We start from the raw sequence: 18,442 nt of genomic DNA on the forward strand, positions 1-18,442 counted from the left end.
TATATATATATATATATATATATTCATTTTTAAGAATTATACGATTTGATTTTTTAATATGAAAAGATATATCATATTTTCTTACGATTAGCAAATATATATAATATATTTACCAGTTATAAAAATATCTAATATAACTAGCTAAAAGAGAAAAACGTTTAACGTCGTACGTATCGAGATATCGAAACGCAAGCAGCGTCGAAAATTTATATGCTCGTTATGTATCGAGCGGAAAGAACGAATTGTCAACACTAACAGCGTAGCAAAGTGGGTAAGGCGCCTGATCAGTACGCTGCCTGTCGCTGGTTCAAATCTTACCATTGAGTTTTTTTTATCTTATTATTGTGCTATATATTTTTATTATTTTAACAGACAAATTAGTATTTTAATTATAAAATATATTTAAAAATCATTGAATTAATTTTCTTTTTATGAAATAAACATTTATTTATAGTTCTCATTGCATAGCAAATAAATTAATTCAATTAAACGTTTTTCTCTTTTAGCTTGTTATATTAGATATTTTTATAACTGGTAAATTTATTATATATATTTGCTAATCGTAAGAAAATATTATGATATTTCTTTTCATATTAAAAAATCAAATTGTATAATTCTTAAAAATGAATATATATACATACATATATATATATATATATATATATATATATATACATTTGTTTATAAGAATTATGTCATTTAATTTTTTACATGAAAAAATATATCGATATTTTCTTACAACTGATAAATGTATAATATATTTATTAGTTAAAAAATATATTAAATAGATTAATATTTATCAGTTAAAAAATATGTGTGTAATATAAAAAGCTATAAAGGAAAAACATTTAACGCTGTCGCACGCATTGAGATATCGAGAAGCGAGCAGCGTCGCGCGTCGCCCGTCTTTCGTTGCCAGCTTGGTAGGAAGGAGACAGAAGACTGTATTCTGTCCTCTTCTACTAACCGAAGCTAGCCGAAGCGCCGAGCTCACACGTACGCTTACGCTCCCATCCTCATTACCCCCTCCACGCCGTGTTGCATGTTGCTTGCGGCGGAGATCTGGCAGCTTTGTATAGTAGTCGGTAGCATCGTACCATGCCTGCGCATCTCCGCGTTGTCCTCCATTGATCGTAATCTGTCGTCGCAATTTGTCACGCATATCGTCAAAGGTTGTCGTACGAATCTCATTTTTTCAACACTGCTGATTGGATCGAACGCCTGCCTATTTATAGGTGCGCGAAATCACGAGTCGCTCAGTAGAGAAAAAATGTTCATCCTGCTAACAAATCCTTCCGATATTCGCGATTTGAGCGTCGAACAGCTACAATTTGTGTCGAAAGCAGTTCTATTGAGAACGTGCGGTGATTACGTCCACTACGTGTGGGACAAACTTCCGGAACACATAAAAGCGGATCCGGAGGTTCAGACGTATCGTCGCTGTTACGAACACTACAATCAGCCGTGTCAGGAAACGCACATCGACGGTCCGGCGCCGTTGATAAAGAATTGCGGCGAATGTCAACGAAAATAGGTAGAGGCCTATTAAATCACGCGATAAACGCACTTCCGATCGAATTCCATATTCCCGGCTATCAGTTTTGCGGACCAGGCACGCGGTTGCAAAAGTGATTAGTCAGAGGCGATCGAGGTGTCAACCCATTGGACGCGGCGTGTCGCGAACACGATATAGCATACTCTCGGAGCAACGATCTCACCGAGAGGCACGCGGCGGATAGGATACTCGCTGAGAAAGCGCGGAATCGCATCGTTGCGAAAGATTCGACTCTCGGTGAGAGAGCCGCCGCCACAACTGTCTGGGCAGCGATGAAAGCCAAGACGAAGCTCGGTATGGGTCTGAAGACGAAGACGAAGAAAAGAACGGTGAAGAAACGGATACTTCCGGTAGCGAAATGCGGCGGTGTATTGCCGATTCTACCAATGTTGGGTGCGCTCGGATCCCTGATCGGTGGAGCGGCTGGTGTAGCGAAGGTGGTGAACGACGGAAAAGCCGCGCAACGTCAGTTGCAAGAGATGCTACGTCACAATCGCGCTATGGAAGGTCACGGATTATATCTCGCTCCTTACAAATACGGACGAGGAGCCTCAACAAGGAGAAAAAAAAAAACGTCAAAGAGACGCTAAAAATGCCGCAGGGCGCAACTACCAACGTACAATTGCTACAATTGGCAAAACGTATGCGCATTCCATATTTTAGAGGTGTTTTCATGCGCGACTCTTTACCGATCGGTGGTATATATCGAAACGAGAGCGGCATCGTAAATTTGGATAGCGTCGAAGGACCAGGTACTCATTGGGTAGCGTATGCAAAGAGGGGGAATCGCGCTATATATTTCGACAGTTTCGGCAATCTTCGACCGCCGAATGAATTGGTGCGATATCTCGGACGAAACGTAACGAAGATACAGTACAATTACACACCTGTTCAAACTTACGATCAGAGCATCTGCGGACAATTGTGCTTGCAGTTTCTTCGAACGGTCGATGCATGTGAATTTAAAGACAGATATTGCGCTATTTAACTCAGTATTCGTTAAACAGTTTCGTCGACATGTCTATGACATTCACGTTGACTGGGAAGAGTAGCGTTCTCACGGCAAACTTCTTTCCCACCGTAGATTTGAGCGACGGCGAATACGAGCTCGGTCTAACGGATTTTGAGACTTATCACACGATACCGAATGTGAATTCCTCGAATAATAAATTTTACTTTGGCAAAGACGACGAAGAAATTACGATTCCCGAGGGATCGTATGAGTTGCAAAATATACATGAATTTTTGAAACATGCAATTTCACGGAAACATCGCGATGAGAAACACATTGACGGCGATGACTATGAAGATGATGATGAATATCCGATAGTGCTCCGCGCTAATTACAATACAATGAGGAGCGAGATCAAATGTGCCTACAGAATAAACTTTACCAAACCCGTCAACATTGGATCGCTGCTAGGATTCTCGAATCGTATTCTCGAGCCGCGAAAATGGTACGAATCAAACCTGCCGATTAACATTCTCAACGTGAATATTATCCGTATAGAGTGTAACGTGACCGCGGGTGCGTACAACAACGGCATACTCGTTCATACGATACATGAATTTTCACCGAGGGTACCACCGGGATATAAGATATCGGAAACGCCTGCACAGATCATTTACCTGCCGATCATCGCGCGGAGCATTACGGATTTAACGTTACGCGTTGTCGACCAGAACGGACGATTGCTCGATTTTCGAGGAGAAGAGATCACCGTAAGATTGCATGTACGTATGCGACGTATGAGATGCTCGTATTGAACGGATCGAAAGACGTGAGAGATAACGCAATCTTTACGAGACCAGCAACACCACCACCAACAACAACAACAACAACAACAACAACGTCGACGTTTGCTAATATCAAATCATCCAAGAAAAAGAAACTCAGCGCATCGAACGTTGCGTTTTTACAATCTTTGGGATTTGCGGTGCGAAACAGCTGAACGATGACCGACATTCTCAACATCGGTGATGAACCGATCTTTGACAACCGTATCGTCAAGATCGAGACTCACACGTATAACCCGTTCGCCAATACAACGTTCGGACACAGTGACGAGATAAGAATACCCATACAACAACAGGATCTGTATACGCTGCCGTACGAGAGTTTCCTATACATCGAGGGACAACTAACGAAAAACAGAACAACAGTTGAAGGAGAAAGTGATGTGATACTGGGACATAATTGCGTCGCATTCATGTTCGATGAGATTCGATACGAACTCGATGGCGTTGAGATTGATCGCAATAGAAACGTAGGAATAACTACTACGCTCAAAAACTATGTAACGGTATCATCCGATAGAATTGTGATTATGAAAAACGCCGGCTGGGAGCCGCCGACCTATTCGCATGGTCATTTCAATTTTTGCGTACCGCTCCACATGTTATTGGGATTTTGCGAGGATTATAAACGAGTGGTGATTAACGCTCGTCACGAATTGATCTTAATACGATCGCGCAACGATAATAATTGTCTGGTTGGAAGTTCAACGCTGGAGCCTGTGATGACCATATTCAAGATACAATGGCGAATGCCTCACGTGCTGTTGAGCGAGATCGAAAAACTGTCGATGCTGCGTGCTCTGGAAAGCGGACGATATCTCAGCATGGGTTTTCGCTCGTGGGATCTGTACGAGTATCCGCTATTGCAGCTTACAACGAAGCATTCGTGGGCCATTAAGACCTCGACTCAGCTGGAGAAACCACGCTACGTTGTCTTCGCCTTGCAAACAGGCCGGAAGAATGCCTTGTCTAAGAATGTATCTCAATTCGACGACTGCAAATTGATCAATGTGAAACTCTATCTGAACTCGGAATGTTATCCGTACGACGATATGAACCTGGATTTCGATAAAAACAGATGGTCCATTCTGTACGACACGTACGCGCGCTTCTGCAAGAACTATTACGGATACGAGTATCTCGAGCCGAGTCTCTCCGTCTATACGTTTCAAGAACTCGGTCCGTTCGTGATTATCGATTGTTCTCGACAAAACGAATCGGTCAAGAGCGCAACGGTGGATGTGAGATTGGAATTCGAATGTAAGGAGAATGTACCGGCGAATACTACTGCGTACTGTCTCATCATACACGATCGTGTGATCCAGTACAATCCGTTGACCAACGTTGTACGCAAAATCACCTAAGCGATAACATCGACACAAGAGAGGGGAGGAGGAGGAGGAGGAGGATATAAATCAAAGTGCTGCGAGATGATTTTAGAGTTTGCCATTCCTCTCGACTGACGTATCGAAGAGAGAAAGAGAGAGATCTCGTCATGTCTATACCAACGTTTGTGGATCTGCAAGGATTTATTGTCGGGAGAAATTTTGTCGTGAAAGAAGCGGCAGTCCTGAGGAAGGGATATGTTCTCTCGCATTATTTTTTCGCAAGTCCTGTACCGTGGAGCGTGCTAACAAAATCTGAGCGATGTCAAGTCTCATGGGTGATTAGAAATCATCACGGATTACAATGGGAAGACGGAAACGTTCCGTATGGCTTGGCTCAGCGTGTAATTACAACAGCTATCGTTGGTATGATACACGAAGAAGAAGAAGAAGAATCGTCTGTCGTGTACGTTAAAGGACTTGAAAAGCGAAAATGGTTGACCGATATACTAGGCGATGTGGGAAACGGCTATATTATTGAAACTTTAGATGCTGACTATGAAGATATTGATTCTCTAAATAAATTAGATATTACCAATAGTATGCGATGTGGAAAACATGTTAAGAATTGTGCATTACAAAATGTATTTAAAATATTTAACTGGTGGTCGCAACGCCTGAAAGAATTGCAAGAAAATAAAATATGTAAACATTAATATGTTTTATCTCTTATTTCCCCTCCCTAAACCTTTCCATGCGTTTCTAAGAATTTTTTGTCTGAGCGTTATCTCCCCTTCTCCTAAAACTCAAAACGTTAGAAGTATTAATCCCTCCACCACATTATACTTTTGGAAGATGAGCGTCATCCATACTCGGTTATTTCTTATACGATCAGTGTCGCGTTAACACCGCTCTCGTGGTTCACTTTTCATAACTCCCAGAGAAATGTACTACGTCGAAAGAAGCAGCAGCGGCAGCGGCGTCGGAAGACGCGTGAATAATTACGTATCGAGTCGTGATAAAACTCGATCGTTTGAGAACAAATGTGACGAGTAAGTTTTTCGTTTAACTTCTTTCTATTTTTATATTTTTACAAATTGTATTACTATTATTTAATTTTAATTTTTCTGTAGCATTTCGTTGGAACGTCGTGCGGTTCGTATACTAGGTAGACGATACGCATTGACAGCTACGGGATTCAAATTCCTCGACATTGGTATCAACGTGGGTCCACCGAGTTACGTGGAGATTGCCATAGGAGATCATCGAGGAAAGGAACTGATATTATCTCTCGAAACGTGGAAGGGACTCTACGAGCAACGTCGTAATATTCAAAATTTCCTTCGGAACGACTCTAAAGATGACTTCAATTTCATAAGCGTTGGACCGCTAACAGTGAGAGTTCGTACGATTAACGACGTCAAACTCATAAGTCTCGAATCTTCAAACGTATGCTTGATGATGGTCGAATCGACGTTACATCGCATGTTCGATCTCGATCACTGCATAGATGTAACTTTTGATCGATTGGATAAAATTATCCAAACAGTTGATGTCAAGTTTACGCAATTCTCCAATATCGCGTCCACTGTAATAAATCCGAAAGAAATATCAAATGTAATACGCGCGAGTGCTGCTTTCAACAAGCATCAACTCGTCGATTGCGAACTGGCAGCTTTAGTTTTTAGTCCATAGTACGTAAGAAAAATATATAAAATATAAATAAAGAGTTTTAAGTCAAAATCATGACGTAATTTCTTCGCACGCATTTCCATCCACCCAATCCTTCAAAGAATATTTCTATTTATATTGTTTGTTAACTGGTAATATTGTATACTTGCGATAATACAGAGATGACAGAGAGAGATAAAAGGGATAAAGAGAGAAAGAGAGAGGGATATTCAGAGATTGTTGGAGGCACAAAAGAAAAATTCTTTTGTAACTGAACCTAGGGTTGAAAATGTGTTGTTATCTCGCTATGATTCATAGATTGCTCGAAAACGTCGGACCCCGAAATATTTCAAAAAATGTGTTGTTATCTACGTACTTCCATCCGCCCAATTCTCCAAAGAATACTTCTATTTATATTGTGTATGTTAAAAAAAAAATATAATGAAGAGAACTCTGCTGCACTAGAGTATCATTTCTTTCGTTGCTCTTCTGTGTTTCGGTAGTCTGCTGCACTAGAGTATCATTTCTTTCGTTGCTCTTCTGTGTTTCGGTGGTTTTGTGCAATGGCTGAAGAAAACATAATTATCATCGACGACGATACTGATGATGATGATTACGATTGGATGGATCCAGTTGTGGCGGAGAGGATGGAGATAGAGAGAGAGGAGAGAGAGAGAAGAGAGATGGAAGATGATAATCTCTATGAATCAGACGAGGAAATAGAAATAGAACCCATAGCAGACAGTGATTATGAGAGTGATAGTAGTGATGAACTAATACACACTAAACATCGAAATTTAGACTTGACTGAAATAATGGCATTGGATCACACGAAGATATGTTGTATATCTTACTACTATGTAAAAGATGAGTCCAAATATTGTACCGAGTGCTTCTACAGATTATCATTCCTGTTCTTAGAAGCTGGTATTGTTCGGGAACATAGATGCACATATTATGAACATTTGGAAAATATGTCATGCAAAGAGTGCAGAAGATCTTTGAATCAAATATTGGCCTGCAACATGTGCCCTATTTGCACAAATTAAAATAGATGATGGATAACATTGTAAGTATCTTAATTTATTATATATCAAAAGTATTTTAAAATAAATTATTAAAATAATTTAAACTAATGAAATGCGTATGTTTTCTTCTGTTTTCAGAAACGGCTTCCCCAACATAGCCCGACGGTCTATTTTATATATTATTATTATTATTTTTTTATATTGTATACTTTTTATTAAACACACATTTAAATAAATTATATATATATTTTTAATTGTAACAAAATCATGACGTAATTTTTCTTCGCACACATTTCCATCCACCCAATCCTTCAAAGAATACTTCTATTTATATTGTTTGTTAACTGGTAATATTGTATAATATCTCAAAAATGTGTTGTTATCTCGCTATGATTCACAGATTGCTCGAAAACGTCGGACCACGAAATATCTCAAAATATAAGTTTATGACTAATATTGTATACTTGCGATAATACAGAGAGAAAGAGAGATAAAAGGGATAAAGAGATAGATAGAGGGATAGAGGGATGGAGAGGGAGAGAGAGAGAGGGATAGAAATATAAAGGGATAAAGAGAGAGAGCGAGAGAGAGGGAGGAATAGAGAGAGACCCAAAATCTTCTTCATAGGAATACCGCCATTTTTGTTTATACGTGCGTCCCCCGCCCCGCAGCCCCCGCGCCATAGAAATTCCCTCCGTCCCACGTGACGTCATCCCCCCTCCATCCTGCGTGACGTCATTCCCCCGCGCCGCTGAGATCCCCTCGCCCCTCACCCCCCTGAGATCCCTGCGTTAGAATTCTCCTAGTGCTAACTACTGATAAAGAAAGAATGAAAAGTATATGTTAGCGCTTATAACTAGGTATGTGTGGATATCTGTGTGTATGTATATATTCTTGCGGGTGTTACAATCGTTCGGAGGTCATCAGTCAGAATATACAAGGAGGAATTTACGTTAAGAATCAAGTTCTGACTGGTTATTACAATATATATACATATATATATATATATATATATATATATATATATATATATATAATTAATATAATATAAGAAATAAAACAAAAATAAAAACCGAATATGTAATAAGAATATGAATAACGCTTACTCATTAAAGGAAGTACAAAATTCGTCGCTTGCGCATATGTGTTATAATTAGAATTAAAATTTTCTAAATTCGCTGAAACACAGGTCTAAATTAAAATACAATAATAAAATTAAGAAAAGAGATTCGGCAAGTCTGAGCTCGAAAATCATTCATCTACTTTAACGGTTTCTTCAAAAAGTAGTGATAATATAAAGAAAAATAATATAAAGAAAATAATAATAATAATAATAATAATAATAATAATATAAAGGAGATGAGAAATTAAAGAAAAGTGAATGGGAAAAATAGAAATGGAGAGTTAAATATATGTATATAAGGAAAGCCTGAAACGAGGTATAAAGTTAGAAAACTATACAAATTCGCGCTGAATAAATCAGAAAGAACAGTTAAAGAGAAATAGGAATCAAGAAGTTAATCGAGAACCATCTTTCAGAGAGAAAAGCAAGGAGTTAATAAATAAAAGATGAAATGTTTCAATTTAAATGGTGAGATAATAAGATATGTGAAAGAGAGAAAATAAAAATTACTCAATTTTATTCACTACTCGTTGACATCACAAGAATGAATGCTTTGATAAAATTGCAATGGCTGAAGTCGGATCTTCGCCATTATAACATGAAGAGCTGGCTAATAAAGATGTCCACCAGAAGATTTTTAATAAATATCCACTTACACATAATGCACAATTAAATCTTAATAAGACATTTTCGCTAAGACATAAAGCGAATTAATAATTCAATTGCGTGACACAAGAAAGGATCCCCGAGGTTATATAATTTGAATCAGATTAAGATTGAATTCTCAAAATTCTGTATTTAACTATAACTGAATCTCGACTGTGTGACTAAGAAAAAGAGTGCTAATCAATGAATGAATGAATCCCCCGCTGCAACTTGTGCTCGCGTATTTTAAAATCATTGCTCCTCCTCCTCCTTAATAGATAGTAGGGATCTTTTTTAACGAATGACATAATTTCAATGATTCCCTTCTCAAGGGCAAGGAGGTTGATCTTTTGAAGGAGAGGCGTTTTCTAGGATTTTTAATTGGTTAAACCTTTTGGGTTGAGACTTAGCTCTATCCAGTAGAGAGTGGGAGCAGGATGACTAATTTACTGTTCATGAGAATTTGCTCATGAGTCAAACATATGTGTCGTCTCAAAGATTGTTTAGTTTCCCTTTTGATAATTTTTCCAAGATCCAGTATGCTTTTTGTCTAAATTGTCAAATAGAAAAGTTTCATATGGACCATTATAAACATGCGAAGCACTTGAATTTTTACATGACAGCTGTAACTATAATTTTGTTTTAAAAAATCTTAGGTTATAGCTACTGGTCACTCTTAGTATTACTTTTATTTATTGTTTCTTACTATAAGAGACAGAGTATCATATGCCTATTGTTGACGTGGTACTTGATAAGGATCGTTTGAGCGCAAGTGATTTTACATTTCATCGGAAGTACCAACTATAAACATATACGACTATTTGATTTTATAGTAAAAAATTTGAGTTGACAGCGACTGGTCATCCGCTTAATGTCAGGTTCCATTTATTATTCTTTGTCTCAGATATCTACGAATAAGAATTAGCCCTACCAATGTTTATCGTATAAGTTCGAGGAAAGAAAAGAATTGTGGAGTCCGCCGGACGTAACATTAGGATTGGTATTATTATTGTCTATATATATATAATGCCAGAAAAATTTAATAGTAGATTAAATATGGATATAGCGTTGAGTATAAATTTTAATTTTTCAAGTAATTTCATATTGTAATTAATTTGTATAAATTTTTTGATAAAAATGATTACGAACGATATTTTTAATTGATATAATTTGTCTCGTTTGAAAAATTATTTCTAGGTGGTGGGGCTATTAACATTAATTTTTAGTTTCTTTTAAGAAACTATTTGCAGGTATTCCAGCAGGACATCCATCGCCATTTTGAAATATTAGTTTTTAGGTATATACCATTTTATATATATGTATAATAAAATACATGCACAAATTCACGTATCCAAATATTTTTATAATTTTTAATAATGTTATATATTATATATAAGCGAAATTATACGTGAATGTTACATAAAATGTGCGAATACTTAAAAATTTCGAGACAAATCGAATGGGTACATAGATCGTACCCACACAGCAAAATATATCATAGAGAGATCTAAGAGATATCTAAATATCAGAATATCTGATTTAAATAATGCTACTCAGATATGACTGGGATATCTATAAGATATCTTCCAGACTGCAAAAATGTATAATTTTTTCATCTGAGATATGATATCTGATCTTGCAACAAATCAGATAGAAAAGACTATATTTTCGTAAAAATATTATTAGAATATTTTGATAATTAAGATATCAGATATTCTGAAGATATCAGATATTCTGAAGATATTCAAGATATATCAGATATCAAGATATCTCAAATACAACAAAAATTTATTGACGAAATGATATCTGATTTACGTCTGAGATATAGACTGCTGTGTGGGTAGTAAAACTATTAATAATTAATAATATATAATCGTAGTAAAACTATTAATAATTAATAATATATAATCGTAGTAAAACTATTAATATATAATCGTAATAAAACTATTAATAATAATAACATAATTATATAATTATTAATTAATAATTATATTATTATATTATTATTATTATTATTATTATTATTATTATTATTATTATTATTATTATTATTATTACATAATTATTATTTTATATAATAATATATAATATTTTATACAATAATAATTATATAATTATTATTATATAATTATTTTATTTATAATTTATATGGGTCCTCCGAAATTAGAGTTACGAGCCTGTTAAACCGGCCACGTGCTCAATGACGGTCGCGCATGCGCACGAGAGTCTCAGCTGATTGTGAGATTTGCTCTCCATCAGAGAGAAGACTAAGGGCTCGTTCCCACTGAGCGCGTCACGCGTCGCGTCAACCAGCGTGAGCCAATCAAAACATCCCATTGTAATAACACGGAAAACATGTTATTACAATGGGATGTTTTGATTGGCTCACGCTGGTTGACGCGACGCGTGACGCGCTCAGTGGAAACCATAGACATAGGAATACAGAGACCGAGCATAAGTTCACGAGATAGGCGAGAGAGGTGAAGCCAAAATGCGGGAGGGAATGTGCCTGCTTTCTATTGGCTACGAATCTGCGCATGGTCTGTACCGCTATATATGAAAAAAGAATAAAAGATATTCGTAATATGATTTAATAGCAAAAATGTGTAACAAAATATATAAAAATTTATAATTATTCTGAAATTAAAATCAAGGATAAAGAATGAATTTTGAAACAAATTAAATTAATAAACATAATGAAAATATTTATGAATCAAGATACAAAAATTTCTTTATTGTCCTTCAAACAGTACAAGTTTATTAAAAAAAATGGCGTTTGCTATTAGACTTATCTATACTATTTAAAGCGAGGTAATGTAATCTAATTTTTACATATTTTGAATAATGGTACGCAATAAATGTACGGCATGATTTTCCATCGCTAATTGGTCGTGCACATGATCATTTAACTCGTTGAATATATTAATTTGCATAAATTTCTTTAAAACTTGAATCGTTATATATTCTACGTTATATTTTCGTTTCAGAAATATTTCACTTTCATGAATGATACTTCGAATTTCTGATTCACATTTACGTGCAATTTTTATGACATCACTGGAAGGTTGTATTAATCCTCCACGATTTTTGCGATTTATGAAATTGTTTCTTTCTGCTTTTGCTATTAATACGGCCAAACAATTTTCGCAAAGTAAACTTTTTTGTAATTGTTTAACAATATATCCAGCAATATATTCTATAATATTATGTGAAAACTCTGTTATTTCTCTAATATTGGAAACATAATTATGATCACAAAATGTTTGTAAAGTGTTATTATTTTCATCGAAATTTTCATTAAATTTATCATATAATCTTGAAAATCTACTTGTGGAATTAATAATGTCTTGTGATTGTTGGATTTTACCGGCTGATGAAACATGTAAAATAGATATTTCCTCTAACGGTATACAATTTCCCGTATTCGAACTCCGTATGTCTGAGTAAACTAGAATTTTTTTCATCGCTGCTTTAAACTGCCTCACCGTGGGATTATTATTACCTCCTCCATGATGTCTTAAGCACCCAAACAATAACTCTACATGATCTTGACTTAATTTATAAAATGGTAAATACTTTAAAAATTTGTTTTTTTCGCAAAGCTCTTCATACAATATGAATGCACTTTCAATACAAATTAGAAAACCTAGAAACTCAGTTTTTCGCCGAGATTCAATTACTAATTCGCTATTATTATTTTTCAATGATAATATGTACATTTTGCATTCATTTAACTTGTCTTTTATCAAATTAATATTTTCTGAATTTATTACTTGCTTAAGTCCAGCCTGGCGCATACTTTTTGAATTTAAAATATCAAATAAGATCAATAATATCATTAAAATTTAATAAAAACTGAATTGTTCCGTTGCATGACTCAAATTCTTTTAACATCAAATTATCTTTACAAAATAAAAGTGAATCGGCTACAGACTTACTGAAAATTTGTGTTGCCAATCGAACTTTCATTTTTTGTTTGAAATAGTTAACATGAGCACTTCGTAATTTATTCCCTAAATGCATTCCCTCACTTTCCTGCAATTTATGTAAAGTCAAAATATGAGACCATTGTATTTTTTGATTATTTATATCAATCAAATTGTGGATGTCTCCAAAAGTATTGCGCACTAGTTTCAACATGTGACAAGGATCAAGAAAAGCTACAATTTTGTCACTCGTAACTGGATGTGGAAATGACGTCTGCAAGGAGGAAACATTGTTAAAATCACAACCAAGGAGTTTTAATACACTAAAATTGGTTGGGGTTCCATCACAAGTGACCGATATTATTTTCAAACCAGTATCATGCAAAGCTTTGAGACACTCTATCAGTAAATTACTTTTTTCTTTTGAGGCTAATCCTTTCACAACATAGTATGCAATTGGAATTTTCCATGCACTATTTATACATGTAACCATGAAAACTAACGCTTCACGTGCTAAAGTAGTATCTTCACAATAAATATCTGTACCAAGATCAATATAGCCATTAAATTTTGTTCCATCGTATTCTAAATGCTCCCGAATTGACATTTCATCAAATTGCAGACTTCCAAATAACATATAATTTGTATTTTTCACACGTTTTTTAATAGACTCTATTCCTTCTATGCTAATGCCAGGGTTTCCATGCACAGTTCTATACCACGATGATATGGTTTTTACATGCGGTAAACACAAACCAAATTCCCTACGAACATATTCCCTGGCAAAAATGAGACGTTTCATGAACGTTTGTTTGGCGTTTACATGAACGTTTGTGGAAGTTCGTCGAGAGTTTAAAAACGATTAGTAAAGAGTTTGTAGAACAAAAATTGCAACACTGCAGCGTTTGAAAGACGTTTGTACATAGCGTTTTTGAGAGTTTGCATAGCGTTTACATGGCGTATGCAAAGAGTTCTTTAAACATTTATAGATTCTCTATTAAGTGTTTAATTTCATCTTTGGAAACTGCGTGCATCCTCTATTAAGCGATTACCCGACAAAAACAGTACGTGAAATCCACGTTATTACCACGTAGATTAATATCGTTGAATCTACGTGGATATTCGAGTGGATAATCCGCTCAAAAACGGTACTAGAATCTACGTGGAATCTATGTGAAAATTTCATGAACTTTCGAGACATATTACTTTTTCCATTTTTGATAAGTGAATATCTTGGACATTTATAAAAGTATATAAATACACTCGGCCATAAGAATAATTTTATTTTTATTTATATTTTATTTTTAATATACGCAATAAATAGGCTATCTCCCATTTATCCGTTTAATTTCAAATAATCTGTTCCATATTCTGAATCCCAACAAGCGATCCAGATTATTAAACAAATTATTTTAAATTAAATCAGTTTATTAAATTAAACTGACTAAAGAACCGTCTACAATGAAAATAATATCGGTGCAGTGGACGGTGGAGTAAGACTAAGAGTAATGCGAAATGGAAAAGAATCATTCGCTTACGCCTTACTCCACCGTCCACTCCATATTACTTCCATCGTAGACGGTCCTTAAAAGAAAAAATAAACTTCGGATCGTGTTAGTATCAGTTCTTTATATACACTTTATGACGGAAAGTTGAATACGAGTTAGCTAATTTGATGCAGCGCCGCATAGCGGCAAAGCGAGGAAGCATATTCTATATACATACATATGTACTATTACATTTCTTAGGCGTTTCTTAGGCGTTTCCAAGCCGTTTGTGTAAACGCCGTACAATTCGCCACATTGAAAAAGTATTTGCTGAAAGTGAAAAAACGGTATTGGAAAAAGTGTTTGTTAAACGTTTGAAAAGTCTGATAGTAAACTCTGTACACGAAGATGTATCAACGTTTACTGAACGTACTCTGAAAAATGTTACCTCAGCATTGCAAAACTTTCATGTAACATTATATAAAGATAAACTTAAATTTAAAGGCCATAAGAGCTAAACGCGGATGATAGTGCGTAAGTTCAACGAGAAAATAAGTTTTTCGTTGAAACTTATTTGTGTGCACAGGGCACAAATTTTCTTGGTACGATACCAAGCAAATTTAAATAATTCTCAATTCGAGAATTTATTTAATTATTATCCCTCTTTCCCCCCTGTAATGTTGTAGGCGAGAAAAAGCTCAGTGGTAAGAGCAGTCGCCCGGCAAGCGAAAGACTCGGGTTCGATTCCCGATTCAGCGACTTTCGGCCCGATATTTTTCTCGCCTACAACATTACAGGGGGGAAAGAGGGATAATAATTAAATAAATTCTCGAATTGAGAATTATTTAAATTTGCTTGGTATCGTACCAAGAAAATTTGTGCCCTGTGCACACAAATAAGTTTCAACGAAAAACTTATTTTCTCGTTGAACTTACGCACTATCATCCGCGTTTAGCTCTTATGGCCTTTAAATTTAAGTTTATGTTTTATACACAGAGCCTAATTTCTTATATAGTTATTATATAAAGAGTTTGTAGAACAAAAATTGCAACACTGCAGCGTTTGATAAGCATTCAAAACCCAACAGCGTTATGTAAGTGCTCTTACAAAGTTTGAAAAGCATATAAACTCTCAGAAAACCCTCACTCAACGGTTGTTAACGCTTTATAAAGTTTCTTATTTTCGCCAGGGTAATTTTCAATAAAGAAATATATTTCTTAATAATGGAAGAACATGTTTTCTGATGTGCATATCAATTTCGTGAATGGAAGATAATGACGAGGGATAATTGTCGTTGATTTATTACTGAAATCATTGCTATCGGGAATAGTCCGGAAGATCCAGGATTCGTTCCCTCCTACAGTGAAGTTCCCGACGTTCAATGGATCACTTAACTTTTCTTCGCAAATTGATCTTACGAAATCTGATGTAGAAACAAGATGTTAATCGTTCTCCATTTTTAAGATCGCTCCTCTTTTTATCGGATTACCGGTATGTCACTCGTGTATCTGCAATTGAATATTCTGAATATTATCGATTTATTTATTCATCGCGTTTTATTGCGAATTTTAAATCGCGATTTATCTTATAAAAATTCGTAAGTAAATCGGTCGATGAATTGCATATTCACAAACATTACAGACCTCAAATGTTTATCGAAATATTTTCGATTTTCTATATTTACGTGATAATAATTATATCGCGCACGTGTCTATTGAGAGCTTCGATTATTATATTATAAAAGGTATACATATCACAAGCGGATATTCCGAATATTATCGATTTATTTATTCGTCGCGTTTTCTCGGGAATTTTAAATCGCGATTTATCTTATAATTTAATCGTTGACTTATACATTGAAGCTTTGTTTATCTTTCCACGTCTTTGAATATTGTTTTTAATAGTTCATGCAAAATGCTGATAGTGCAAATATTTTCTTCTATAATTTAAAAGACGATCGATAACTTTAATAATGACTGTTTTAAACGTGATTCTTTACATCCTTGGTGAAAATTAAACGCTTCTCGAAGTGTCAAAGAAGCGTAAACGAACAGAATAAACGCTTCTTAGAAGCTTCATTGACTTCCCATTAACTCTTCGCGATTTTAAATCTTCATGCATATTTCTCGAACGCTCCATAACGTGTGGACGAAACATTCCTTACGCTTCTCTTACGCTTTAATATTTCATGTTTTCTTTACGTTTCCCAAACGCTCCATAAAATGTGAACGAAGCACTCCGATACGCTTCCCACACACTTCAATGATTGACATTTAGAAACTCTTCATTTACACTTCCTAAACGCTCCATAAAATGTGAACGAAGCACTCCAATACGCTTCCCGCACACTTCAATGATTGACATTTTAGGAACTCTTCATTTACACTTCCTAAACGCTCCATAAAATGTAAACGAAGCACTCCAATACGCTTCCCGCCATAGACATAGGAATAAAGGGACGGAGCTCTTGCTCGCGGGGGGGAAGCCATTGCGGGACGGTGAGACGAGGTAAATTGTGCCTAAATTTGATTGGCTTTTATTTTGCGCAAGCGCAATGATATACATAACTGCATGAACTTGAAGTCTAATCTCGTAGAACTATAATTCAGTGAACTGAAAAACAGTCTATTTGTGCAACGAACTTACAAAAATTCAGTTAAATTTATAATTTTGTTCTAAAAATATTAAAATGGTGTTATGCTATGTGCCTTCTTGTAAAAACAGATCAGATTGCCAAAATTGGAAGAAAAGAATAAATAGCATTCGTAATGCACAAGTGTCATTTCACACGTTTGTTTTAATTTAAAATTTATTGTTTATTTGTTCATTTTGAAAGTTGTTGTTTCAAATATCGTTTTCTCTTCAGTTTTCCAAAAGATGCTACAATTCGCAATTTGTGGCTCGATATTTTGGGTATTAATTCGTCACCCATTCCAAATGGAGCACGTATTTGTTCTGCTCATTTCAAACAAGAATCCTTAGATAAAAGTAATCCGTCGAAAATTCGACTTAGGCCAAATGCATTGCCTTTTAGAATCGACGAAATTCGACTTAGTCCACAAGCATCGCCCTTTAGAATCGACGAAGACAGAGCCGAAAATGAATTGTTTGATACATGTATATGTTAAAAAATTATCTATATCTTAAAAATGTGTAATCCAATAATTTTTAAATAATTTTGAATCTACATATATTACTTCTCGTTATTGTTATTCGCATTTTAGCCCAATCATCAACATCAAAAGAAGACAAAGCAACAATGGTATCACCAAAACTAATTTATAATTCTCCAGAAAAGAAAAGATTGAGACAACAAATTGTAAATATGAAGAAGATTCATGCAAAAAAATTACGAGCGTTTCAACAAAAGTTACGTCGATCTACTGATCAAGTGACTTCATTGAAACACATATTACGTGTCTTAAAGGAAAAACACTTGCTAAATGAAACACAGGCCGACGTGATGAATACTTTAGGTGGATCAAAAAGTGCAATGTTTAAATGCTTCATTAAGAAGCAAACTAATCAACCTGTGCCTAAGCAATATGAGGCAGCTTTGCGTTCATTTGCATTAACGCTACACTATTATTCTCCGCGGGCTTATGAACCCTGGCGAAAATAAGAAACTTTATAAAGCGTTAACAACCGTTGAGTGAGGGTTTTCTGAGAGTTTATATGCTTTTCAAACTTTGTAAGAGCACTTACATAACGCTGTTGGGTTTTGAATGCTTATCAAACGCTGCAGTGTTGCAATTTTTGTTCTACAAACTCTTTATATAATAACTATATAAGAAATTAGGCTCTGTGTATAAAACATAAACTTAAATTTAAAGGCCATAAGAGCTAAACGCGGATGATAGTGCGTAAGTTCAACGAGAAAATAAG

General features: G+C 35.4%; 4 protein-coding genes across 4 annotated transcripts; all 4 read left to right on the top strand.

Annotated features, from left to right (window-relative positions):
• Positions 1-1,743: 1,743 nt before the first annotated feature.
• LOC145959424 (uncharacterized) lies at positions 1,744-2,145 on the top strand. The gene has a single exon (XM_083078276.1). It carries the CDS (start codon positions 1,828-1,830, stop codon positions 2,143-2,145), a length of 318 nt encoding a protein of 105 aa, XP_082934402.1. The 5' UTR covers positions 1,744-1,827.
• A 2,165-nt stretch (positions 2,146-4,310) lies between these two features.
• On the top strand, positions 4,311-6,621 carry LOC145959425 (uncharacterized). The gene is made up of 2 exons (XM_083078277.1): positions 4,311-5,729; positions 5,811-6,621. The coding sequence occupies exons 1-2, from the start codon at positions 5,623-5,625 to the stop codon at positions 6,370-6,372; spliced, it is 669 nt and encodes a 222-aa protein (XP_082934403.1). The 5' UTR covers positions 4,311-5,622; the 3' UTR covers positions 6,373-6,621.
• Positions 6,622-6,851: 230 nt separating this feature from the next.
• Positions 6,852-8,039, top strand: LOC145971055 (uncharacterized). Its single transcript, XM_083098313.1, has 2 exons — positions 6,852-7,417; positions 7,515-8,039. Exon 1 carries the CDS (start codon positions 6,912-6,914, stop codon positions 7,395-7,397), a length of 486 nt encoding a protein of 161 aa, XP_082954439.1. The 5' UTR covers positions 6,852-6,911; the 3' UTR covers positions 7,398-7,417; positions 7,515-8,039.
• Positions 8,040-17,246: 9,207 nt separating this feature from the next.
• On the top strand, positions 17,247-18,179 carry LOC145959439 (uncharacterized). The gene is made up of 3 exons (XM_083078291.1): positions 17,247-17,347; positions 17,424-17,674; positions 17,782-18,179. Exons 1-3 carry the CDS (start codon positions 17,247-17,249, stop codon positions 18,177-18,179), a joined length of 750 nt encoding a protein of 249 aa, XP_082934417.1.
• Positions 18,180-18,442: the final 263 nt, after the last annotated feature.

The sequence above is a fragment of the Camponotus vicinus genome, unplaced genomic scaffold, assembly GCF_025532165.1.
Source record: "Camponotus vicinus isolate PSW18456_S1 unplaced genomic scaffold, iyCamVici1.0 SCAF_1, whole genome shotgun sequence".
In the NCBI taxonomy this organism is placed as follows: domain Eukaryota; kingdom Metazoa; phylum Arthropoda; class Insecta; order Hymenoptera; family Formicidae; genus Camponotus; species Camponotus vicinus.

Coding starts and splice junctions, on each gene's coding strand:
- LOC145959424 (XM_083078276.1), top strand. CDS start 1,828: ATGAAAGCCAAGACGAAGCTCGGTATGGGTCTGAAGACGAAGACGAAG.
- LOC145959425 (XM_083078277.1), top strand. CDS start 5,623: ATGTACTACGTCGAAAGAAGCAGCAGCGGCAGCGGCGTCGGAAGACGC. Junction 5,730..5,810: donor TTTGAGAACAAATGTGACGA/GTAAGTTTTTCG, acceptor ATTTTTCTGTAG/CATTTCGTTGGAACGTCGTG.
- LOC145971055 (XM_083098313.1), top strand. CDS start 6,912: ATGGCTGAAGAAAACATAATTATCATCGACGACGATACTGATGATGAT.
- LOC145959439 (XM_083078291.1), top strand. CDS start 17,247: ATGGTGTTATGCTATGTGCCTTCTTGTAAAAACAGATCAGATTGCCAA. Junction 17,348..17,423: donor GCACAAGTGTCATTTCACAC/GTTTGTTTTAAT, acceptor TTTTCTCTTCAG/TTTTCCAAAAGATGCTACAA. Junction 17,675..17,781: donor AAATGAATTGTTTGATACAT/GTATATGTTAAA, acceptor TTCGCATTTTAG/CCCAATCATCAACATCAAAA.